The sequence below is a fragment of the Strix aluco genome, chromosome 2, assembly GCF_031877795.1.
Source record: "Strix aluco isolate bStrAlu1 chromosome 2, bStrAlu1.hap1, whole genome shotgun sequence".
NCBI lineage: Eukaryota > Metazoa > Chordata > Aves > Strigiformes > Strigidae > Strix > Strix aluco.
Genome location: NC_133932.1, coordinates 41,527,504 through 41,553,991, shown reverse-complemented (window position 1 = coordinate 41,553,991; position 26,488 = coordinate 41,527,504). Strand labels below are relative to the sequence as shown.

The 26,488-nt window shown below is 42.0% G+C and overlaps 2 protein-coding genes across 2 annotated transcripts in view; one reads left to right on the top strand and one right to left on the bottom strand.

The window, feature by feature from the left end:
• The window catches only part of LOC141919278 (amine oxidase [flavin-containing] A-like), a 38,225-nt gene extending 28,522 nt beyond the window's left edge, over nucleotides 1–9,703 (top strand). The window contains exons 8-15 of the mRNA XM_074814515.1: nucleotides 175–334; nucleotides 1,623–1,719; nucleotides 3,265–3,318; nucleotides 4,201–4,258; nucleotides 4,690–4,787; nucleotides 6,257–6,368; nucleotides 7,817–7,879; nucleotides 8,343–9,703. Coding sequence (XP_074670616.1) covers nucleotides 175–334; nucleotides 1,623–1,719; nucleotides 3,265–3,318; nucleotides 4,201–4,258; nucleotides 4,690–4,787; nucleotides 6,257–6,368; nucleotides 7,817–7,879; nucleotides 8,343–8,498 — 798 coding nt within the window. The 3' untranslated portion in view covers nucleotides 8,499–9,703. The remainder of the gene's footprint in view (nucleotides 1–174; nucleotides 335–1,622; nucleotides 1,720–3,264; nucleotides 3,319–4,200; nucleotides 4,259–4,689; nucleotides 4,788–6,256; nucleotides 6,369–7,816; nucleotides 7,880–8,342) is intronic.
• An 8,142-nt stretch (nucleotides 9,704–17,845) lies between these two features.
• LOC141919277 (amine oxidase [flavin-containing] B-like) overlaps nucleotides 17,846–26,488 on the bottom strand; it is a 57,311-nt gene continuing 48,668 nt past the window's right edge. Inside the window, exons 12-16 of the mRNA XM_074814514.1 lie at nucleotides 25,749–25,846; nucleotides 24,548–24,659; nucleotides 22,839–22,901; nucleotides 22,266–22,426; nucleotides 17,846–19,340 (exon numbers count right to left, since the gene is read on the bottom strand). Coding sequence (XP_074670615.1) covers nucleotides 22,271–22,426; nucleotides 22,839–22,901; nucleotides 24,548–24,659; nucleotides 25,749–25,846 — 429 coding nt within the window. The 3' untranslated portion in view covers nucleotides 17,846–19,340; nucleotides 22,266–22,270. The remainder of the gene's footprint in view (nucleotides 19,341–22,265; nucleotides 22,427–22,838; nucleotides 22,902–24,547; nucleotides 24,660–25,748; nucleotides 25,847–26,488) is intronic.

The following is a 26,488-nucleotide window of genomic DNA, read 5'->3' as shown; positions in this document are numbered from 1 at the left end:
CAATGGCAGAATTATTTTGATCACCTGGCAATATCTGTGTGTGAAAGCCAAGCAGCAAAGTCAGGTGTGGGAAAGCTGTTCACAACTAATAAGAGCATCTTTCAAACATGTCCTGCAGGGCGAGCTCAGTGAGAGGCAGAGCCTTGTCTGTACTGACTGTGTTTCACATTTCAGGGCAAGTATGTGATCAGTGCTATCCCTCCGATCCTGACAACGAAGATTCACTACAAACCAGAACTGCCGTCAAAGAGAAACCAGTTAATTCAGCGTTTGCCTATGGGGTGTGTCATAAAGTGCATGGTGTACTACAGGGAAGCCTTCTGGGAGAGGAAGGGTATGTGGGGAAAGCAAAGGATTTGGGACTCCCATGCTACATGAATTTTGAAGCTCTGCTGCCTATCAGGGAATAAATCCAAGGGGGTGTTAAATGTGCAAAACCCCAAAACCAAACACATGGAAAAGTGAAAGGTAAAGCTGCTTAGAAAGGAGAGCTCTTCCTCCAAGCTTGAGTGCACGCCTTGTCCCAAAGATGAGTCCAGACCCAATAGGATCCTGAATCTCATTGTTGCTAGGTGAGGAGGGACAACTGAGAGAACAAGCAAGGTTTCCCTGGGAAGCATTGCTGAAAGCTGCAATGCACAGAAGCAGTGACCCTGCAGCAGCAGGTTCCTGCCTCTCCCTGCCAGGGACAGAGTTAGGGCAGCCAAAGAGAATTTACAGCAGATGACAAGGAGAGCTTAAGGTGTAAGCAAGACCCTTCCCTGTTTTTAATCCTCTGTTCTACAGGCTTGATATCTCAGAGGACTGGAAAAAGTAGGTTAGCTTTTTGTTTAACTCAAGATATTTTTTTCATGTGCTGCAACATCATGTGTTTCTCAGCTTTAACTGATACCATTTCCAGGACTATTTTTATGAACAGATTAGTTTCCACTTCCTATGTAATGACACTGAGAGTTGCAATGGGTGAGAATATTTCTTAATGAAAAGAATATAATTTTGCATGTTTCAGGGCATAAACCCGCCATTGGGATTAGAAAGAAATGTAGGCAGGTTTATGCATTGATATCTAATATGGTATTTTTTGCATGTTCATCTGAAACATGTACTGATGTGATACTAGATTAGATGGCCCATGTTCCTGCTACATTACTGTTACAGGACACCATTCATTACAGTCTTATCATCAGCAAAATCAATACAGGGTGTAAATTTGAGCCCGCAGTGACCAGATGTAATTACACTAGGTTTTGTTGCTGCTGTTGCTGTTTTGGCCAAAGTTACTCATGAAATGAGCCATCATAGTTCTTTCTAGATCCCTTTATTTTTGTTTATTGTCTGCAGTATAGAAAGCCAAAGGGTTGTGCAACAATCCACAGAAATTCCTTGCTAAGTAATAATGGAATTTAAATATGACTTTTATAAGTCTGTGTACAAAATTTCCCAGAGTCAGAGGGAAGAGAGGAGTGTTACAAAAAAACCACTTCAGATGTGGGTATTATTGGTGATGAAGGAATTACTGTGCAATTCCTTTTATGGATAATTTTCCTTGCTCATTACTATCAGAAACAATGATCATCAACAAGTTTCTCTGGCAATCATTTTGTTTTCTGTTCCCCCCTTAGGTTATTGCGGTTCCTTCATCATTGAGGATGAAGAGTCTCCAATTGGAATAACCATAGATGACACAAAACCTGATGGATCTTTCCCTGCCATTATGGGGTTAAGAGCTTCTAGTCATACTTAGAGATGTGTATTTCTTTTTGGATGAAGGAGTGGGAGGAGGAGGAAGAGGGGAAATGGTCAGGTTACATCAGTGGTGCCCACTCCCACGGTCTTCATAGATCAAGGAGAGCACTTCTGACAAGCCCCTTGTGCTTCTCTAGTTGTATAAGCTTTTAGGTGAAGCTTCTGCTACAAATAGCCTAATACAAAGGACATGGTTGAGAAGGAGTTGCTGAATTTTAAGCATTCAGTTAGGTTTTTTTTTGCTGTGGAGTAGATTTAGAAATAAATCCCTTTCTTACCTAGCTTTGTGAACCTGTATTTGGGTTATGTTGGGCATTGTATTTAATGCCTGGGCCAAAATGAAAATACAGTTGTCCAAGAAATCCTCATTTGCCTCTTTTCCCCATTGAGCTGAGGCAGGACAATGAACATCAGCTGGTGGCTGAGCAAGGCAGCAGCTGTGCAGTGAAGAAATCAGGATTCTGAAGAAACTGCCAAGTAAAAAAGTTGTAGTTTGGACAAACAGATGGGAAAATATGTAACAGCACTGACTGCCTTTTAAAATAGTTTAAGCCAATATGAACAAACAATCTTTACAAATGTTTTCACTGTGATCTGAGGTGAGACTGCCAAAAAAAGGCCAAGAGAAATGTCAGGCAACTACTCCTTAAGTATCTGGCAAGGAAAGCTTGCCACTTCTACTGAACTGTACATTTTTATGGGCATGTTCAAGGCTTAAAAAATTCCATGACCTGAGAGCAATAAGCCTCCTCCAAACCCAATATGGCAAGCAGTTTCTTGCTTTCTCCTTGTGGATTTATACAACTTTCTAAGAGAGTGCTGAGACATACTTCATTCCCTGGGTATCTCCACTAAGGTCAGATGAACTAATCGCCAAATCTGTTTCCTTCAAGCTGAATAAATATTAATTCCTGTTCTTACAGGGCTGGTCCATGACACTGTGCAGTGCTTGTCAAAGCAGCAGGCTCCCATCACTTATTAACACCAAGGGCAGTGGTATGGCCTGCTGTCTGCGAGACTTCAAAAGCTCAAGAAAACTCAGGGTCTCAGTCATTTTGTATAAGACCTAGGGTATAAGAGGGTAGGAAGTGCAGGCTAGTTTGCTGGACACTGTCATCTCTCTGCCCACTTTGGGTATAACTTTGCTCTCCTGAGTCAGTGGGGATGGAGAGCTCATTCCCACTGAGCAAAATGAGGCCAGTGCTGGCAGCTTTGAAATCAGACTTGCAATCTGCAACTCTCTCATCTGATAGCTGTGAGGCAGTCTTCTGCACCTGCATCCTGGGAATGCATGCTCTCCCTTTCAACTAACTCCCCAGGATACCCTGCACAGGCCTTCTCACCTGTGTGACCTGTAATTATGAAGTAAGTGATGAGGTATGATGAAAAAATGTCAAGCCCATTACGTACTGGTAGAGTGCTTTGCTCGTCTTTTTTTAGTCATTGCAAGCAAGAGATTGTGAATCAGCTGGGGTGCTGACACTGCGTGGTATTTATATGCCATATTTTTCTTTTCAGTTTCATCCTTACCAGAAAGGCTGTTAAACTGGCCCATCTCAGTAAGGAAGAGAGGTAAGAGTTCAGAAACTATAAATGTTTCAGAAATAAAAGTCTGTTCTCTGGAGTGCTTCCCCACAGGAGTATGTGTGTAGATATGTGTGTGCTGGAAATTGGGGCAAAAATTGAGCTTTTAGCATAAACAGACCAAGACACTAATGCTAATATCCATCCAGTTATGGATATTTCTGAGTTTCCAAGTCCTGCCCTCTCTTCCATGTTATGACTTGTCAGTTCTGTGTCTCCATGTGATCTGAGAAGATTTTTCTGAAGATATTCCCAGACTGCAACCCCACTGAATGATGCTTCACACCAGCGATATAGGGAGTGCTGACATGCATAGCTTTGGGTGTCCTTCACATTCAGACTGGGTGATAAAATTTTTAAACCTCTATGTTTACAACAGTATGGTTTCTCCATTAGTCTGCAAAATGAACAAAAAGTGCTTCTAAATGTGATTTTTGGTGCACAAGCAAGTGAAAGAGGAGTTCTGCTTAGGAATGTGAGTAGTATTCTCCAGCTCATATTTTGTTCTCAGCTATAGTAAATCTGTAGGGATTTCATTGATTTATATTGCTTCTCTTCTGGTCTTACACCAGTGAACATGAGAATGAATTGGCTCTGCATCCTAAAATAACTGTACAAAGATTTATTTTTTCAGACCTCATTGCCAAAATCAACCTTAATTTCCCATTCCCTGGGTCCATTTTGGGTGTCATATTTAGGCATCAGCATTTGAAATATGTATATTAAGATAAAAACTTGAAATCAGACTCAAAGCCAAACCCAACTTTCTTTCCAGTGTGTAGCAATAAATACAATTTTTTAATAAGAAGAGCAATAGCTGAGAAGTTTTTTTCGACCCTTTTTTTTTTTTCTGATTTTATTTTCATATAGGAAGAAGAAGATCTGTGAAGCATATGCCAAAGCAATGGGGATGGAAGAGGCTTTGCATGTAAGAAATGAATACCTGTTTTCACCTCTGTTGTACAGTAAAGGTGCTCCTTTGTTCTGGAGGATGAAGCCAAAATTCCTGGTCCCTAAAATGTGTACCTAAAATTGCATGTTGTGCCATACAATCTGTACTCCCAAGGGGAGGACAGCAGCATCTAGTAAAGGAAGAAAAGACCTGCCAGTCTCACTCTTTACAAGAAAAGAGAAGGCAGTGCATTGTTTTATTTGTCCTGTCATTTCCCCATGGGAGGCTACTGCTTCTGTAAAAGTGCAAAGATTTGTTTTGTGCAGATGGATAGCATTAGCCAGATGACACGGCACTCCTTTGACAGGTATCCTTAGCCTGTCTTCTCCCTCTTCAAAGGAAATTTGGTTTTTATTTCCAATTTTTCTGCCACTGTTTCACTCTCTCATGTTTGCTAATACTTACAGCCTGTGCATTATGAAGAAAAGAATTGGACCATGGAGCAATATTCAGGGGGTTGTTACACAGCCTACTTCCCACCAGGCATAATGTATTCTTATGGAAGGTAAACCAGAGAATGCTTTGCTTTCTAATTTACATTTCTTAGCTCATGTACAATGATATACCTTATGCAACAAACTTATGGCATATGTAGCATATTGGGGGACTTCCAACCTTCTTTCTGCTCCCCTACTCTCCAGCTAACAAGGATCTTGATACTGACTTTAGTAAGAGTAGAGTTTCTCTTGTGACTTTCAAGGAAACAAAGCACAGTCACAAAGGGACCTGCTAGAGCCAGGAAACCTTTCCCCACTAGGTTACTTACAGTATTTGCTGCTATGCAGTATGTGCAGTAGATATCTTTAATGCTTTCTAAGACCTTGAGGACACACATCTTGGACAGATGAAGAATCTCCACTGACTCTGTATGTGGAGCACCAGGTTCTGGTGAAGCCTGTTGAGTCACTTCACAAGGGGAAGACACAAAGCCCTTACAGGAAAACTCTTACTCTCCTCCCACTCAGCAAAGCCTCCCATGCCCTCCCAGTGCAGAATTGCTGTATTCCTAAAGGAACGTGGTAGATAATACTGGCTAATACTAAGTATATCACTGAAAAACCTGTGGAATGCACGGTTCAGCACATAATAGGAACAACCAGACAGATCTTGTATCCATAGCCAAAGACCAGACAAACCATGTAGCACATCGCAGCGTGAGCTCCTTAGCATGTCCATCATGGAGTTACGCCCTGCCTCTGTGCCAAGATGCGAGTGCAAAGAAGTCATCCTATGCACAGCCTCTGCTGTTGTAATTTATCACATTTGGGTAGTGATGGGTGAGGCCTCTGACCTGGGGAGGCTGGTGTCATGCAGACAGGGAAAACCTAATTGGGGGGTTAGATGGGAGCCCTTAGAGCAAGTACATCTCTCTATGGGAAAGGGAGCTCATTACCTATGGCTGGGTTGACCAGGATGCTAGTGCAGCTTTGCATGGCTGAAGGGCTGGCTTATATGACCCTGCAGGGCAAATGTAACTCCCTGAATGCTGAGGCCTTCAGCTGCCATCCTCTTTTGGCAGGACTTGCATCCAGCCAAGTCCAGCCTCCAAATAGAAGCTGTTATTAGTGACCCGTCACTGCAAAAACATCATTCGCATCCCATTGTAATGGCAGGATAACAACAAAGCTGCCATGCAGAAGACATAAATCTATCAGCTGCACCGCATTTCTGGAGGCTGTTAGGTTAGGATTATCCCTTATCCCAGTGCTAAAATAAGGCTTATATTATTTTACACGGAAACTGGGCATACTGATTTATGCCTTAGATTTTCTCTCTATCAGATCTTGAGTTTTGTGTATGGAAACAAGCAGGTGGTTCTGCAGGGACAGCTTATTGCACCATGCTTCCCAGCCCAGGTCTGCAGGAATTCTGGAGAACTGAAGCTGAGTGCTCCATCAAAGTCCATAAATTGCTTTTAGAAGGATCATCGCCTACCTGTTACTTGTCATCTGACATTCTCCATTTGCTTTGAAGGATCATTCGCCAGCCCATTGACAGAATCTACTTTGCTGGCACGGAAACGGCTACCCAATGGAGTGGATACATGGAGGGGGCTGTACAGGCAGGAGAGAGAGCAGCCAGAGAGGTACATACCATTGGTTTGCTTTCAACTTCTCTATTAAAAGGTTAAAAAGGATTAAGTACAGCTTGGAGGGTCTGATTTTGTGCATCATAGCCTGTAATTGTACAGAGGCTCCTAGAATTGATGGGAAAGAATCCCAGAAAAGGATGTGAACCAAAGCCTTTTTTTTAATCTTTAAACTTTACTTAGTTTGTTATTGATCTTACCTGAATCAGAACATTACACAGTGTGTTGCTGCACTGGAGTCTTAAAACGAAGCTCATGCCATATACCTCATGTCTAGAGGAAAAAGCCCTCCAACCTGATGCTGCCCTTAGATATGCTACCACAATTTCTAACAAATTAATCACTGTATGTTTTAAAAGTAATTTAGTCATTACAAATGCTTGCAGCTATTTTCTGTGCAGTGATCTGGAAATCTGACTACTGTTCTCCTTTTTGATCTATCCCTTCTACTTCTCCTTTTACCAAAGAGTACCATTAGCTCAGCTTTATGAATTCGTAATGGGTGGTTCTGATAATGTCTAAATCTCCTTAGAATGACACACATTGGGCTGGGTTCCCAGTCACAGTGAAATCCCTTTACAACAGTCTGGAGGGAGGGAAAAAAAAAAAACATTGAAGGGTGTACGTTACAGTTATAACTACTGTATGGCAGAACCACGGAGCTCTTATTTAAGGGAAAATCAGCCCTTTGCTTCCATTTGACTGAATGTCACATTCACCTTATAATCCTTGTTACCTGCTCTGTTTCAAGTCACCTAATTTCGCTTTTCTTTTCTACATGCCTGTGAGCAGTAGTTACAAATACAGCTAGCAGTCTCTTCTGGAGACGTTCATTTGACTCCAAGAACCTCCATGGTTGTTACAAACAATTTACTCTCAAGAAAAATCCTTGATGAGATCTGTACTGCCTGAATATCCAAGAGATAACTTTGTATGCTTTGAAAGCTCCAGGGTTGTGTCTTTTTTCTCTTTCTAGTTTGTGATCTGAGCAGCATCACTCCTAACAGGGTCTGCGTCCTGAGTGTGTGGTGGTAGCCTCACCTTGCTATTTCTCAAACTGTTATGTGAAAAAGCCTTTTTACCTGTACTCAAAAAAAAAATTTAAATAAACAGCTGGAGAAGCTGTAGTTTGTGTTGATTTCTGAGTGAAGTCCTACTTTTTACAAATGACTCTGTGAAACAGAGTCCTTAAAACACTGGTTAGGCACACAACTGTTTGATAACCACCTGTCATATATTTACAGAAACTACCAAAACTGCCTCCTTCTTCTCTCTTTGCTGATATAAACAGAGAAATCACTATACATTTTCTGGTTCAAACACTTTCAGCTAGTCACAGCCTTTTATCAATGACACCTTGCTCTGACTTGCTCTGCTTTTCCAAAACTGAAAGTAGTGTGGGTTTTAATTTTTTCTCATGTGATACAAATAATCTTTTCTTCTAGGTATTACACCGTATGGGGAGGATCTCAGTGAATGAAATTTGGATGCCAGAGCCAGAGTCAAAGGTAAGCCAGACTTTCTCATCATCACCCAGTCAGGTGCGCACCCCTCAGTCACGCTGCGGTCCTTGCTTCAGTGAGGTTTTGGTTACCTCGTGTGCTGATGGTATTCATTTTTTGACTCATTCGAGGAATATCATTGTCTGAAGGGTGGATGGCCAGCACCCAGGGGCAAGGATCTCAGAGCCTGGGGGACTGCAAAATGCAGGAAATCAGCCTAGTTCTGCCCAGTCCCAGGCCATGGTTTTAAGCCAAATATAACCTCCTTCCAGTCACAAGTAACTCCACCTTCACTCTCCTGTGGACAACAGAAAATGTGTGTTTCACAGCCCTGACCCTCCTTTCCCTGCCCTGATCTGGTCCTTGGGAAAAGCCTGTGATCTCCCCAGCCTAGTGGGGGATGTTCATTGCCTCCCCGCTCACATGGAGAGGGAGACCCTGCAGTGGTACCATCTCATCTCTCCCCCAGGATGTCCCAGCCCGACCGTTCACCACCACCTTCTGGGAGAGGAACCTGCCGTCTGTGCCGGGACTACTGTGCCTGCTTAGCTCTACTGTGTGTTTCACCTCTGTGGCTGCTGCGGGGCTGTTTGCCTATAAAAAGGGACTGCTAATTCGAAACTAGTGGGGACCACACGACCAGTGGAAGCTGCATACTCCCTCTTCTTCCTTTTACCAGATGAGTGTTATTTTTGGAGAGAAGTGGCATGGACAGCTGGAAAGGGCAAAAGTTGTTCTTCTTGTGATTTTTCTTTTTAGTACATAATCAATGCATCAAATCTACTGCAGTTGCTACCAGCTAAACAGAAATAAATCAGCTGGGGGGGTGTTTTTCAAATTTGCCTTTTTCTTATCCATTTGTTTTGATTGGACATGATAATATCGATGGTATATTCCTAATACAGGGGAAAATGTAGATCACACCTTTCCCAAAGGCAAAGAGGCCTTGAAGAATGCATTCATTCCCACTTGCCGCTTTATTTTTTACCACATGAGATAATAAGTGCCCTTATGCATTCACCTCAGTTACTAGCTCAGAATATCTGAGGTTATTCCCATAACATCTCCGCTGCACAGAAGAGATTAGCATGCCAATCAGACATAGAATTGCCAAATTAATTTTCAAATGCATTTGATTAATTATTAATCATCACAACGTGAAACTTAACCACGATCTGGATGAAAAGAGGTAATTAGCACAAAGCAGCTCGCTAAACGGCAAGAGAGGAAGCACAAGTGGACTTTATTCTGCCCGCTACTGAACAAACATCTGCGCTTATCTGTTGTGCAGGGTGCCTGCGTCGGTGTGGCACGGCCGTGGTGTGGCTCTCGGTTATTCCGTGGCCCAAGAGCATCGGATCCAGCCCAGCCATTTGCTGTTAAAGGGGAGTGAATTGAATTAGCAAAGTTAAAGCCCCTTCGACTTGCAGCAGGTGCTAGCTGTTATTTTCTGAATGGCAGCAGTTCCTGGCTCCCTGTCAATCTGCTGCCCCTCGTTGTGTTCGTAATCTGTACCGCCTTCCTCCAATAAGGAGAAATATATTTGGGGCTTGAATTACTGCCTTGTAAATTACAGTAATTGGATGCATCTGCCTGTTCCACTCTTACTATGTACATGACACACTTAAAATAATCACTTTAGCGTTTAACCGAAGTCTGGAATATATGTTTCACAACGTACCATCATTATGCAGTCTTTTTGCCATTAAATGTGAGCATTGTATGTGTCCATGAACTCAACTGTCATTCAACATGGGTGAAATGTGCCTTTCAATAGTCCTGAAACATTGATAAGAGGATCTCTCCTATAAACTTTTCTTCAGATTCTTTCTCGCGTTGTTTTTTGTGAGTTTGTGGAAGGTGGTGTGTCTTTGCACCTGTGTTAAATCACTAGGCACATCATATGCAGCAGCCACCAAACCCGTGCTTTGCTCAACATGGTCCATATGTATACGTCAACAGAAACACCTACCTACCCAAGATGACTTTGCTCCTGGCTTCTGCTTCAACCACATTCATATGTCCTCTCACTTTTTTTGTCCAAAAGCCTTGTAGACACAGTAAGTGCAGACCAGTCTCAGCCTAGGTGCTGGTGGGCTCCAAACCAGAAGCCATTTCTACAGAGAAGGGCTGCTTCAGGTGGCCCCTTGTCATCAGAGGTGAGCAGGTGGTTATGGTGCCAATATTAAGCACCACACAGAAAAAGTTGTACAGACACTACATGTCTCCTGAGCTACTTTGTTCATTGTTCACAGCCATTCTGCGTGAGGATCAGCCAGCCACTACCGGTTTCTCTGGGGGAAAAAAAGCCTGAACAGATTATTTGTAAGACTATCTACATTTTCAGCTTTAGCTTTCCCATCTACTTTGAACTTACACATGCACTTCAAATTACCCACAATGGAAAGGAGAGAATAGTCTCAGTAGGAAGCAGCAATGTTGTATTTTGAACACACTAAGCTGTAGTATTAAATGCTTGTTCAAATGATTTTTGACAGGTCTGTTTAGCATCCACCTTAGGAACATGTTAAGGTGGGAAAAGTCACTAACATGAACTGGTGTTTGTCTCGAGGGCTTCTTGCTGAATATGTTTTCCTCTGCTGAATATATTTTTCCCCCAGCTCCAGCCATTACCGAGCTGGGATTCCTGTGTGCTAGGACTAACCTGTGCAGGCAGCCTGGCACAGCCACAGTGCCCACCCGAGGGCTCTGGGAGGGAGCACTGGCTTGCTCCTGGCAAGCCTTTTGTGGTATGAAACAGTTCTGCACGGTTACACACTTCTCCAGGGGGATATTTCCACAGCCTGAAAAACACTGTCCATATCTGTTCAAAAATATTCATCCATACATGTATTTGTGGCAGAGACATTCATTCTTGTGCTGACTTTAAACTTGACATCTGAATTTCATAGCATTTGTGTGCACGTGCAAAAGGAACCCCAAATCATCTGGAATACATCCATGAGCTGACACCATCCAGCCTTGCTTTTCACCTTATCCATGCACATTTCTATTGCAATTTGTTTGGGATTTGAAGTGCAAGTTCAATTCAGCTGAACTAGTCTCAAACTGTTAAACAGGGTGAGATACAATGTTCCCCACTTCACAGGGAAAAAGCAGGTCTCACTGCTGTGGGAGTGGTAAGTGGCAAATGGAATTAAATGAAAGAGGTTGATTAAAATTGGCATTTCTGAAACTCCTTGCAGCTCCTAGGCACCACGCTGCTGCAGAGGAAGGGCAGCGTTTGTCAGAGACCAGTTTTCTATCCTGCTTTAATGCCCTTTCTGACAATCAGAACAATTTCCCTGTTTAAACATTAAACATTTAGCTTAAATATTAAACAGACAGGCATCTTTCTTAAACCAATTTTGAAACAGAAAGGGACTGAGTTTATCACCGCTGACAACTCTCCAAGTGAGCTGCTGCTGTTATTAAAACTGTGAGGCTGAAGCACTGTGGAAATGCCTCTTTCTGCTGGAGGCTGAGCAGAGTCCTCACCCGGGCCACGGAGTGGGAAAACCTTTAGTGACTGTCCCTCACCAGGGGTGCTCAGTGCCCCAGTTTTTGGAGGAAGAACCCGCACTCCCTTGGCTGAGGTGGGAGATGCTCTGTCCTCTCAAAGTAAGGGGTGAGACAGGAGAGGCCAAGGCCCACACCAAATCCATCAGCACCAGGGTGGGAACTGAATTGCATTGACACGCCTGGGGAATGGAAAAGCCTCAGGTGAAAAGGCTGCTGTTTGATGCTTGGAAATAAAGCAGAGACCAGAGCAAGCACTGGCAGAAGGAGCAACAGAGGGGGAAGAGAGAAAAAAAAAAAAATAGACTAATCCTCCATACTAGCAGTGAAATAAGAAGCATCACAGAGCAGATAGATCAGGTGGTCTGAAATAAGCAAGTGAAGATGATGCATGTGAGAGAACCTGCCTGTTTTTTAATTAAATTGCTGGTTTTGCTTACAGATACCACAGCAGCTGTGCCCAAGCCCCTAACAGCATGTCTCATAATTAGCCTTTCAACACCTTTGAGAGACACAGAAATCAGCACCGGGGATGGAAAAACACTCTTGTGAGACTCTCAAGCTTCCCATCTCCTTTGTACCCGGCTCCTCTCAGCTGCAGCTCCTGCCTGTGCAGGGCGACATGATTGCCCCCTCCCTGGCTGCCATCAACCAGCCTCATGGGGACAGGGACCTTGAAACAGGGCAGGCTGCAGGCCACCAGGACCTGGATGGGTGGGAGGAGAGCCACTGACTGGCTTTTTTGCTCAGCAAGGCTTTCCTTCCCTCATCACCTGCCCATCACACAACCTCCAAAATGCCCAGTGCAGGAACTGACAACCCAAACCCCTCTGGTTGGAAACTCACCATGTGAGAGATCTGGGAAGGGGCCACCATCATGAGAATGAAGCACCGGGTTGCAGGGGCTGCATACTTTTGGCACAGTGGATGTGAACCTCCTCCAGGTCAGGCAACATCACTCCAGTCATGCTTCTTGCATGGGGCAAAGGGGAGGTCTGATCAGATTCACCTGGGGTGCTAAAGGTACATTCAGCCTCAAAATCCACTCTGGGCAAGAAAGAAGTTGCAGCCTGTGCTTGGTCTCTTCGATAGTCATTCACCAGCAATACTTTCCTGTCCACATTTGATCCATCCCCTGGTTTCACACTTGATCTCTTTTTCCAGGATCAAACATACCCCCAACCACCAGTACAAATTAACATTCTGTATTTGCATAAAAATACCACCCATGGAGCTGTGCCAACATTGTGCAGTCTGATGGGCCATAATGTTCAGGTTTCCTACCAGTCAGCTCCCATGTCCCCTTGACCAGCTGCCTGACAGCAAGGGCTTTCCCTGGCCAGAAACCACGCCGGGAACAAGCTGGGGACTGGTCTTACATTCTCTGCACAGAGCTCACCTCCCAGTTCCTGACAGCAGCATGAAGAAACAGAAAAATGGACAAACCCAGGGAGTCCTCTTCTGTGGAATCATGATTTTAGTCAGTTCTCTTCTTTTCCTTTTGGGTTGTTTCTCTTCCATGGAGTGGTTGGAAATAATTTTGCTTTGCAAATGTTCCCTGCAACAGTTGGTTTCCACACACACAGAGAAAGCAAATTTCATCTTGGTGAAAATCCAGAAGGGGAAATTAAATGTGCTCTTTGTTAGTGAACTGTAACTTTTTCTTTTCCCTCTCAGCTCCTGCACTTGGCAATCAACGCTTCAGGCTCCAGTTGCAATTCCTGTTCTGCTCTTTATTTGTAGCACTTGACTTCCCAGTTTCTATTCTCTGTTTCTTGCTCGCTTCGGGGTTTTTTTGGCCTCATCTTATCTAGCAGAGATAGAATAACTCAGGACACATAGAAGGAGCAGAGAAAAAAGTTTCCCAGGTGAGAGCACATTACTTATGAGAGGAAAGGGAAGCTTTAGCAGAGTGGTGCTGGCAGCTTGCTGGGTACCAGAGGAGGTCAGCAGTGCCTCTGAGCTGCCCGTCTCCTCTTCCAGAGGTCCCAGGAGGTGTAATGCGCCCCGGCCTTTAACCTTGAATGGGTCAAACAGAGGTGTGAGTTTGCACTGCCTATGACCTTACCAAGCACAAGACGATGTAAGACAGACATCCTTCGCCATCTCTGTCTTCCCACTGTTACTCTTTCTCTATGAAATGTAACTGTGAGCTCTGCTGCCACTCACAGTACAAGAAGATAGCTTCCACTCGAGATGGGGTTGAAAATGAAGCAAAGGACATAATTACTGCATGTGTTGGCATTTGGACTTTCATGGCCAGACCCTTCACTTGAAAACTCCTTGGATTATAGCCTGAGCACCATCATTTTCATCAAAACGTTGGTTAAATCCAGGATGTCTGGCCGAATTACAAAAGGCAGAGCCTAGCATTTGTCGTGGGGGGGGGGGGAGGGGGCACTACTGTTAGTAGACACCAGCTGCAGACAGTGGTGCTGAAGCACAGCCAGCTGCCTGCCTGCTGCACAGCAGCATGGCACAGCGGGGCTCAAGGCTGAAATAAAGGCTGCCATCTTCTGGCTATATAATAGCAGTATTTTATCACCTCACAAACAAAAATGTGGCAGAAGCTTAACATTTTGATTTGCAGAAAGGTCTCAGTGGGTATTTGTGCACTGGTGCTTACTATTCCTGTTGAGTACCCAAAATACCGAACTCTGGAATGGAAACACACCAAAGGAGAGGGTTGCAAGTCCCCAGCTTCAAGCCCCAGTTCTCACCCATCTCCAAGCTCCACTATGCCACACTGAAGAAAGCAGAGAAAGGTAGGGTCCATCCCTGCAGTCTCTGCTTCCCGGCACGAGCCAGTCCCTGGCAGAAATCAGGGCAATGAAATGGCTGCTGCACCACCCCTCTGCCAGAACTGCAAGACATCCTCTAAGGGCAGCTGAAGTCTTTGCTGCTGCTTGGCAGTATGAAGGAGCTGGAAGAAAAGCATGAGCACAGATCCTAAATGCACCTGAACACTCCCCTCCACTGAGAAGAGGGTTTCTTTGGGGCAGTTTGCTTTACAGAGAGAGATAGAGGTGTTGGCTCAAATATGGAACCTCTGAAAAAGCACTCTGGTCGAACTCCAGCTCATAAAGAAATTATTGGGAAATAAAATAGTTTCTAATTCAGTTTAATATTCTTGTTCCATTTTGGGCTGAATTGGCAAGCAGAGGCTGTAGTAACATCTCCCCTTGATTTTGATTAAGCGCAAGAATGCATTTCAATTGTTTAAGATAATGACTACACAGCCCAATGGGACATCTCACTGCCTCAGACCTGGAATAGAAGTTTCCACATCTGAAATTATAATGTAATTTCTGCTAAATGCAACACTGCTGTGCAAAGTGTTTTCTTACAACTTGGAGCATATGCAAATTTGGAGTGAACAGCCCGAGAGCTGACAAGGATGCCTCAGTGCATTATTAATATGCTTCCTTTCCTCCCCTCCTTCCCATCCAAGCATCAGAGCATATTTGAGTGCAGTGTTGAATCCCATTAGACAGCGGTGCAGGAGCGAACCAAGCCATTTGACAAACCCAATCAGCCAAAGGCTGGTGTTTCTGCTGCGTACCACTTCCTCGAGCACTTCTCCAACAAGTCTCTGCTGCCGCAGGGAAATGGCATTCGATGAGACCCCCTCAGTTACTACTGGTGTCCAATGACATTATGCCCTTGGGCAGGTGAGGCTGGTCTGTATTTGCTCAGAGCCTGTCTTCTGTAGGTCAGATGAACCAGCATTGCTTAGGTTTGAATAAGGCTTTTTCCCCCCTCAAAGTTGCGGGGATGGTGGGGAGGGAGTCTACAGAGCCTATAGATGACAAAGTAAATGGAGCTGGATGGATGTTGATTATTTTGTTATGGCTGTTCGGCTAAGGAGGGATTGTAAGAATTGCTAACAGGAAATTCCCCATGCACATAGCAAAAACCAACCCTGACTGAAAGCTAATAACCCTTTACGTCTAAATTAGAAAAGGTATCTCTCACATTCTGTCAAAACACAGAGTGAGACTGTCTTTGACCTACAATGGATGTAAATACTCAGAACAACTTCATTTGCCTCTTTCAGCCAGGCCAGGAAGAATGGAAAATTGGGGTAAGCCAGCATGGAACTGGGTAAAGACCCAGTGGACAAGACCCTTAATGTGTGTTTCATAGTTTATCACAGCTATTTAAAATTCACTTTTGAGCTTTTACTAGCCTAGCTTCAGAATAGCTTGTACTGACTGTACAAGTCATGCAAACTAAAATCAACTTACAAACCCTCTTACTCAGGTGTATTTTTTTTGCAGCTTAACTTGGCACTCAGTTGATAACTGAAGGCTTCTCTAGCAAACAGTGCTAATATATATAATATAGATATAATATATATAAAATATAGAATATCATGCCTTTGTTTTTTTTCCAGTGACCAACAAAATCATTGTATAGACTGCCTGCATAAAGGACAGCTATGTATTGACATATTAGATGTGCAGCTACCTATTAACATTGCAATTTATTAACTTGCATCATGTTAGATTCACAAGGCCTGAATTATCCCTGTTTGCATTTCTCCAAAGCTAAATACCCCAGGGAAGCATTTAAGTACCTAATTGCCATCAGTATCCAAAGAGTATCTGTGCCACCTGCACAGGCTGGCTTAGGACACACGGCCTCTGGAAGAGCTGCTGCCTTTCAGCACAGCAGCTGGAGGCTGGACAAGGTGCCCTCAGATGTCTGAAAGGCACAAGGCAACTGCTTTTTTTTTCGCTCCCAAATTGCTCTCTAGGTGGGTAAATATCATGTGCTCTTTGAAAACATCTAACCTTGCCATTAATGTCTTTGCAGAAGAAGTGAAACACATGCATTAGATACGAGTTAATCTCAGGGGTCTGAAACACACAACTGAGGTACTAAAGTTAGAAACCCCATCAACTTAGGTATCCACCTACATGAAGAGCGAGGGAGAGGGATGTGTCTGTAGGACTCCTCCAGTCCTGCATGGGCTGAACCGCCAGGCGAGGAGCCCCTCTCTCCCCGCTCACCACACAGAGGAGGGAGGACCAGCCAGACAAGAACTGTATCTTGGCAACCCCGTTGACAGAAGCACCTCAGACGAGGTGGCAAAAACTTGGGTCTTAATGCATTGGTATAAATTAAACAGAAAGCTTCCCCTTGTTTCCAGTAGATACCAAACTGTATCTTTGTTCTGTACAATCTGAGGCCAGTTTTGCCTTTCATTCTTGGATGCTTTTTTTCTGAGGCAACTCTACAGGCCCAAGGGGAATCCTCAGTTCTCGTATTAGAAGTGAGTTTTGTATGATTTAGTCAAATAATTTGCAAATGTGTCCTATCGTCTCCTAAACAATGAGTGGGATTTCTAATTGGTTTCTCAGGAAATCATATTCATCTTCTATAGATGTTACACAAAATGCATTTCTCCTGTATTAATCTGTCCAATTTAATTTTCTGTACACTGCACTGCTAGAAATAATGCTGACAGAGTCTCTTTGACACGCACACTGAAAGCTTTGTAAATAAAGTAAACCACCATTTCAGTACCTCCTCTGGGATGCCACAGGATATGTCTGAACAAAGGGTTAAAGAGGTAGTTCAAATCTGACCCAAGGCAGCAAAGAGTCATAACTATTTGTGAGTTGCTGTGAGGACCTGTGAAATGCACTGATGGTTCTGATAGGCTTCTTAGGGGACAGATGTGTTATAGAGCATGCAAAGGATTAGTTGAGAATATTGTTTTCATAGTATTTGTGCGCCCTTATAACTTGTAAGTCATACTGAAAGTTAAGCCTATACAAAGAGCAGTGCATGCTTTCGAGACGTTTTTCACATGGATGGTTACGCTTTTTCCAGTATTCATGGACTACTTCCTTGTGAAACACAGGTCCCTCCCCAAGGCCAAATTTGTTCTTCAACTACGTTATCTCTCTAGCACTGACACTGAGCTACTGGGTGAAATTAAGTCAGTGATTTTTTCTTTTCTTCCAGGTATTTTACATTTACACCACACAGTATTTGGTATAAGGTCTGTTTCTTCCCATGTTCAGTTACAGCCACATACCACCTGCCCTTGAATCTCAAGCAGCTATAAAACGTGTCCCTGCCCATACGTGTTGTGGTAAACAAGATGCTGTGAGAGAGTTCACCTACAGCAATAAAAACTAATTCTTAATTGTAAGACAGTTGGCCATCTATATGTTAGGAAGAATTATTACCAAACATGGTTTGATTGTTTCAGTGTTTAGGTTTTTTGGGGGAGGTTGGGGATTTTTTGGCTTTTTTGGGGTTTGTTTGCTTTTTTAATCCTTCTTTCTTTCTTCTTTACAGAGCTTTCTTTACTGAGAAAAGCTGAAAACACCTCACTGGCTTCAGTATGAAATGCAAAATGTTGTGTTACTAAGTAATACTCACCATCACAACCAAGTCAAAAGGAGCTTCCACAAAAGAAAAGCCTCAAACAGTAAATGTGACATGACAATATTTATTGATTCTAATTAAGGTTAAAAAAAGTTCACAGCTGTCAGATAAAAATATCTGCAGAGCCTATTGAAAAGGGAACTTAAGAAGGAAACTAAGGGAGACAATCACCACAGAGGCACTTGAGAAAATGCTACAGTTATAAAAGGCACAAATTCATCACACACACAGCATATATATTCCTGCAAAGTGAAGTCACTCTTTTTTTCCAAAACACAGAGGCAGGCATCACTGAACACTGACCTGCACATGACCACAGGAGACACGCTATAAGCAGCAGTCTATGACAACGCCTAAATGATTTGACTGTAGGGATACTTTGAAAGCAAGAGTGCTTTGGCCATCTTGTTTTATTTCTATCTAGAACAGACTGTAAGATCAAGGTGATCTTAAGGTGGTGGAGATGGGAGAGGGAATGTTAATCCATTTAAACACAGGTCAGGTTTATTTGTGAGCATTTGTAATCTGTAATTTAAGTGAGTTTGCTTCTTGCTTGAGAGCAGTGGCAGATCTGTTGTCATTTAATCCTGGCTCCCTTTTGCATCCAAGTACTTTTGAAGGACATACAATTCCTTCTTCCTCAAAAATATTTTTCTTTCATGTCTTAAAAAAAAAAATCTTAAAATTTCTGCATTTCTGTAGTCTACCTCAGTGAAGCAACAGTCCCGCTGAGGACACGGAAATATTATTTTAATAGAGGTCCCTAGCTTCTCCTGCAGGCCTTGCGTTCCAGTGATATAGACAATGCTCAGAGATATACTTAATTGTGATTAATGTCTTTGTTGTATTGACAGCAGATGCGCTATTTGGAATCAAGATCTGCATTGAGAAAAAAAATGCACTATTTAAGTGAAAGACAAGGGGCTGCCTCGGATGGCTCGCTTCCTTGTTACTGTCGAGTAGTTTATACAATCAGCTTTCAAGTACTTTGGTTAACACAGATTTTCATGCCATGACCCAACATCCTTTGCAATATACAGTTGTGTCAGAACAGTGTACAAGCAAGTAAACCTCTTTTTTTTTTTTTTTTTTTTTGCAAACTCTTAAGAGCATACAAAATATGCATGATAACACAAATCAGTTCATAAGAGACACAATTATTTCCATGGTTGTTCCTATAATATATTTTACGAAGCTGGTAAACTGCTGAAACTTTCATGATAGCAGATTTCTCATGAAACATGTTAATAAATTAAGAATATAGCATGACTGGTTACCTGTTAAACCAGACTTCATTCCTCTCTTTGAAGGGCTGGCACGAAGAAATTTTAAAAATGTAAGCCAGTGCTAACAGTTCCTTCTACCCATGGGGAAGCAACTTGACTCTCCACCTACATTTGTCAATTTTCTCATCACACTGGCATCCACATACCGAAGTGCCACATACTCCTTTTACGTGGAGGATGTCAAGAAAACAGCAGCAAATCCTTCTTTAATCCCATAGTGGTGATAAACTCCACAGCATAATCGTAGCAAGACATGGCTGTAAAGACAAAGAGAGCATTCCTAATGCATTGGCAGTCTAGAAGGAAGAAGACAGAGACTTTCAAGTGCTAGTACAGATGCTGCAATTCAGACCTCCCAGCTCCATCAAATTTGGCAAGAAATCTCAGAGGATCCAAATTTAATTTGAGATTTCCAGTCACACCTACTTTTAGTTGTGGCAGAATAACATGAGAAATGCTTTGTTGGGGTTTTTCTTCCATTTCTGTTTCACTTTGAAACTAAGAATAAGAAAGGTTTATAACTATATACACTGTGGTTTTTTTGGTTTTGGTCTTTTTTAAATTGACCAGTCTCATGAAAAGCTTTGGTTATGATTCAGTTCAGTTCTAACCATACCTAACTTCTGGTTTTCCTTGGATTTTCTGCCCCTGTGGCACACAACATTTTCTTGTTAGATGGAGAATAACCTGTAGCAGATTGAGGAGCAAAGAAGAGAGATGCACATTTTGGACATGAATAAAACCAATTTATCCTCATTAGTCTCATGGATCTGCTCCCCTTTAGAGATCTGCAGAGTATTTCTAGAGCAGAAGCAGGTCTTGAATTCCAAACAGTTTTGGCAGAGAAATCATCTGCAAATGCAGCAGTTCTTTATATGTTAAGTATGTATTCACCGTCTAGCACCTACAAATATTGGACCAAAACTTTAAAAATGTCTTCCCAAATTTAAGTTCCCATGTTTATTTCTGGCCCGAGAAGTGTCTGAGTTGCAAAAGCTCTGAACTTACACAGTTCCCATTCAGCTTTCAGTTCCTAATTCATTTAGTAAAATCACAGAGAGAAAGCCACGTAGAAGCACTCTGTTGTAGGCAAATGTCTCAGCCAATTAGTGCTCTATGTGATACAATGAGAAAGGCCATATGTACACAGCTGCACTGTTCTTCTGACTTAAAGATCTTTATGTCTGAAAAGTTCCCCTATGCATTTTAAAAGGCTGTTAAGGAGGATATTCATTTGTGATAAAATCCAGACTGCCGCTACAAGAAGATTTTTAACTGGCACATCAGGTTAAAAAGAATGAAACCTAAGGGCCAGAAACTGATGCGCTGCTCAGAAATACTATAGCTTTATAAGTAGTTCAGTGGATTTCCATGGGACTATTTGGAGAATGAAGTACTACTCTGCACAATCAGGATCAGATGCTAGCCCAAAAAGTCTGCCTGAAACTGGCGATACAGTTCCTCTACCATCTGCTGAATATATTATTATACTTCCCTCCATGGCATTTTACTGCAGTGTAATTTTTTACATATTGGCACTGGTTGAAGGGAGAAGTGCAGCAAACAGGCTCAGAAAAATTCCAGACATCTCAAACTTCATGTGCACCAAATCCTGTTCTCAGTTATAGCTGTGTCTTCCTGTTTTGTGCTGTGCAGATGTAAAACAGCAGAAACACCTAGAACAAGGTACCATCATGTTGACAGGTAGGCACCTAAGGTTTCAGTGGCTGGGGGTTTTTGTTGCTGTTTTTTTTTTCTTTTTTTCTTTTCTTTTTTTACATTGTTTGAAAGGTACCAAGCTAGGGAGGACAGAAGCACTTGCATGTGACTATCCTAACCATGGTTCTCTTTGATCTCTCTATCATTTAGATCCTTGATTAGTTGCCAGAAGTGCACACTCAGTACAACACAGCACAGCAGGCAGAAGTGGAAGTGCTAATCTCATCAATATGGTTGTTCAGAAAGACTGAAGCTCTGAATCAGTTACGCTGTGTTCAGCATGAAGCAGGTGTTGGGGGGCAGTTAAGTTAGTTTTGTTGTTTCTTTTCAATACTAACACTACATTTTCAAGCCCATTGTGCCCTACCTAGCAAGATACAGCCTCAGGGTGTTCAAAGTATGAATTTAAGTAGATGAAAGAAAGGAAGGAGATAAGAAAAAGTACGTAAAAGAGCTTTTTATGGACAGCTTTACAACTTCCTGGGATAGGCAGAGGTTAATTTGTTCTCCTGCTATCTTGCAGCAACTTAGGGAGCAGGACCTTGGAGGCACAGAGATATCACAGACACGGTTAAAACAGTTTGAAAGGCTATGTCTATACATTAGCACAAGGTTCCCTGTTCACAATCAGGTCCAACAGCCTGATCTGCCATACTGCTGTACACATCAGCTATAATCTGGAGCCTGCCAGTCTTCTAGGCAGAGGAGATCTGATCCCACACAGGGACAGACTTGACTGGGACACACTAGCTCTACCATTCCAGGCAGTGTGAACACAGCTGGGGAGCCTGAAATTCAACCACATTGCCCAAGGCAGTAAAAACATTGTCCTTTAACTCACTGTAGGACAAATATGCTACTGGAAACGCCAACAACCTATGGCCACACGTGCATAGTTCAGATGGATAAATTTAGCCCAACTTGTCCGTTAAGTGATGCCTGGGCTCTGGACACCTGGGTGAAAAATAAAATCAGTAAAAAGATCCTTACCCAGAAATTTTCATGAACTAGTTAATTATTCTTTAAACTATGGATTTCTTTTCTCAGTCTACCACACACAAAGGCAGAAATCCTTTGTTTACAACTAGAGATGGAAGTGCCTGTGCAGACTTGGGAGTTCAGGGTCTGGTTCAGATACAAGTGTAAAAACAACTGGAAATCTCATCAGAACAGGCTTTATAGAGGTATTTTTCACTTCTGTTCTGAGATCTGGATAAAAACCTCAAGGTGATAATGCCTGTCAGGGTATCCTAGAAATTCCACAACCAAAAAGTTACTGATAGAAGTAGGCCTGGATTCAAGGGATTCTTTTTCAATATAGATACCCTTCCTTCATCCCTCCCCTCCAGTCTCTTCTTCCTACTGTTTTCTCCTCTTCCCCAGTCCTGATCTGATTTTGGAGATGAGGAAGTACATGCCAAAAAAACCCAAAACCGCTCAAGCGTGAGGCTTTGCATTGGCACCTTTTTCAGTTTCGAACTAGAAGTCCCTTTTTGTAGGCAAATAACCCAGCCGCAGCCACAGAGGTAAAGAAAGTGGAAAATCCAATCAGCTTTAGCAGTCCTGGCACAGACGGCAAGTTCCTCTCCCAGAAGGTTGTAGTGATGGGCAAAGCTGGAACATCCTGCAGGAAGAGCATCCATTATCAACATAACATCTTCACTGTGAGAGGCAGTATGTAAATTGAGAGATTATTGTGGCAGTCACAGAACTGGGTTGAAGCAGTTCATGTTATCAAGAAGTTGAGTTTATCAAAATTTTTTGCTAGTTAAAGGGAAGAAGAGACACATGGAAAAGATTCATAGCTCAGTTTAAAAGTGCAGATCTTTATGATCCCGCATTAAAGGGTTGTCATATGGGTGCCTTCTCTGAGTTTCTATCATGTTCCTGTTTAGGGAAGGGCAGCTTTGATGAGTAAGGGAAAGTTTATTGTGGCTCTGATTTAGTGAATGTAAATGAAAACAGCCAACAAAATTTTATCTCATCAGCAAAACTGCAGAAAAAAAAGAATCCATTTAATCTACAGAAAGACTTACAATTGATTCAGGTTCTGGCTTCCAGATTTCACTGTCTGGGATCTTCCTCATAGCAAACAGTATCTGGAAATAAGTAACATTCTCTAGTAAGTACCATTCATTCTTTGAAAGGGAAGAAGAGTTGGCTTCAATTTTTGTTTAAAATGGCATGACGAAGATAACAACTGAGCACATAAATTGCTGTGTATTCAAGTTTTAAAAGAAAACTAGACCTTTGTACAACTCATTTCTGGGGAGGCCTGATACTTAATAAGACAATCCTCCTAGTGGAAAATAGAAACAGTAACAGAAAAACCTCTCTATGCTTAGTTAGTCCATGAGAGATACTGGAACTAGTCCCATGAGAACAGGGTAACATGAATATGACTAAAAGTTAAGTATATACTCATGGCAAAGTGAGGCATGCATAAACCAGCTACAGCATGAGCAAGCTATATAGCCAGGAGTAGCTCATTTTGTGAATTTTACCATGATGTAGGAACAGTAACAGAATCCTGTGAGTGATGACAGGCCACCACTTCCAGCCAGAGAAAAGCAAGTCTAAAAAGAAAACCTTCACAATGGAAAAGTAACCATTCAAAGTATCAAAGACACCAGAGACAAACAGGATAGCAAAGATTATCTGAAATGACATTCATGAAAGACAGCAAGATTCTTCTACAGTAAAATAAAATGGAGGTGGTGATATTAATGTTTTTCCTATTCCAGGCACTTGTAGATTTAGGGTTTGCCGTCTTTTACGATGGGCTTTTATTCTAGACAAGATTCATGGACCTTGTCAACTTTTCAATACAGGAGAGTGAGAAACACCCTTGCACTAGATTTTAAACAGATTTTCCTTTCACAAGTAAACAATAAAAGGAAAACATCAACATTTTTACCAGTCAAGCTCACTTGTCAACTTCTCTGCTGTGGCCTATGGAGGTTCTGTTGTAATGTCCTTACATTTGAGAGGTCATGAAGCACTAACTGGAGGTTTTCAGGAACAGGTTAGGTATAACCTTCACAAATGGGACAGCTTAGGGACAGTTGATCCCTGTCTTTAAGGGCAGGGATAGGGTCTAGATGAACTTTCCAGATCCTTTCCAGGCCAATTTCTGTTCCACAACTGTAGATTTTAGCCACAAGGCTCCCTTCACCTCATGAAACAAAGATGAAATTTCTTTTGCTGCTCCATAAACTGTAATATTGCTGAAAATACTTGAGGAATTGGTATTTTCTCAAAGCAAAATATTTAGGTCCTTGTTTAATAACTTTATGTAAGGCTGTCTCAATGGTATATCACTGTGTCAATGGTATTGTTGGAAACAGTTGTGGAAGGGACTGGCTTGGTGTGCAGAGCTGCAGAACTGAGCTGTTCCTAGTGAGGCTAACAGCCATGATCTCTCAGTACAATGACTAATAATGTGCCCATTTGGGGATAAAAACAACTAGGTGAGAATTTGGAATTTCTGTTAAAGAAGAAAGGATTTTATTCCTGGAAACAGAGAAGAGTTTGATGAAATAGCCAGAGCTCTCTTAAGCATTCCAAATCTAAGTGCAAAATCTTCAACCTTTCTGAAGTCTATCCCCTTTGCAGGGATTTGCATCAAGATTTCAGAATGCCTGAAGCAGTCAACACTCAGTTCCCATTTCACCTCCAACCAGAATATCTTTCATTTTCCACAGGATATTTGACAGCTCCCCCTGTTTTGGGCTTGTGTCTGTACCTCTCTGGCTGCTCTCTCTCCAGCCTGTACAGCTCCCTCCATGTATCCGCTCCACTCTGTGGCTGTCTCTGTGCCAGCAAAATAGATCCTGCCAATAGGCTGCCGAATAATCCTAGAGGGGGACAAGCAGTAAGTCATATAAGCAAGCTATATTGGGTAAGATAACTGAAATCCTTGGGTTAAAATTAGAACAGAAGTGTTTTAAATAACAGCGAGCACTTAAAGATAGTAACTTTGGGTGAGTTGAGCTGGAGGGGGAGTCTGCATTGCATTTTACTTCTTAAACACACCACTGTTCATATTTTCTAAACATTTACACTGCTTGTAGGTGTAAAGGACAGTTAGTTTGAGATGAGATTTATTCTACCTCACAATTTTAGCTAGTGTCATAAATACCAATGCTAGGCATTACTGGCATGGTGTAGTATTTTTAAGTACATTCCCGTGATATCTAAAGCAACAAGCAAATTTTAAAAAAAGTTTTTACTCTATTTGCCAGATTTTGCAGTAATTATCATTAAAATTACTTTAAATACTAAGGCCTCCATATGCTCTTCATTACAACTCCTTTATTGCTCTAAGTTCTTTTTAAATTGTGAAAACTTACACTACAAAAGTAGGGCTATGCCACCACATTAAAAACTATATATCTGAATCTAATCACCAGTCTCACCAGTAAGCTGCCTTCTTTTTGGTAAATCTTATTTTCATGCAAAAACTTATGTTGGAGAGGACTGTATACAATGACACACTGATTACTACATTAAGCCTTGACCGCTAAAAGGAAAGGGACAGTCCAAATAAATCACTCATTACTGCCAGTGTTGGCAACAATTAACTCTCTGCCAGTATTTATGAAATATCAGATAACAATGTGCTGGAAATGGTAACACTGATCTCAGATAGCCAGAGCCAGTTTTGTAAACAGATTGTGAAAGCTTCCAAACTCCCTTCCAAGAACCTTCTTGGCTGTATTCACCGAATAGCAAAAGTGAATAAAAACCCCTAATGATACTGTACTCATCCATCATAAAGCCCAACTGAGACAAGTGGAAGGTTGTAATATCTGTTTAAAATATTCCCCAGTGATCTTAAAGGTATAAAGCGAATAGTGACAGAGGATTTATGACCCCTTCTGAGGATATTTATTAACTTGGTCTTATCTTACTACTCTGAAGCCCACTATAAATAGACACTGTACCTTCCATACTGAGTCATTATGCCTGGTGGGAAGTAGGCAGTGTAGCAGCCCCCAGAATACTGTTCTTCACACCAGTTCTTCTCTTCATAATGCACTGGCTGTAAAACAGAGATTAATTCACTCAAGGAAAGGACAAAGTCCCGAGGAAGCTAATAAAAGAACTGAGGAGACAGTAGAGAAGAATAGCTTATGATTTGTTGCATGTCAAGGTCTGACAAGATGAGCACATTTAACAAGTCTCTTAATGCCACATGGATCCGACACAATAAGACTTAATTTTAGACACTGCTAGCTATTTTTAAAAAAACTAGCTAATCTGGCCACTGTAGAACATAATCCGCTTAATGTCTCAATGTGAATTTACGCTTTGAGCTGTGTAAAGAAAAATTAACCTCTGGTGTGCACAGGTATAATACTTGTAATAGATGTACATTGGATACAAATATATACTGTTAAAAATGCAAAGTATGGCACTTGCATGGTTCTGCGTACAATATCACCATATTAAGATGATGTAATCTCAAGACTGGGGTCTACAGTATTTAACTCGTGTAAAATTGCCCTTAAAGGATAAATGGCGTTGATCATATAAACTAAGTGTGAGATGACACAAATCCTATCAGTTATTTATCATTACAGGAAAGAAAAGGCAAGAGAAAGGCAAAAAAACTCAATACATGCTGCAGAGAATCTTAGTAACTAGTAAGAGAGAAGAAACATTATGCTCAACATAGACTGAG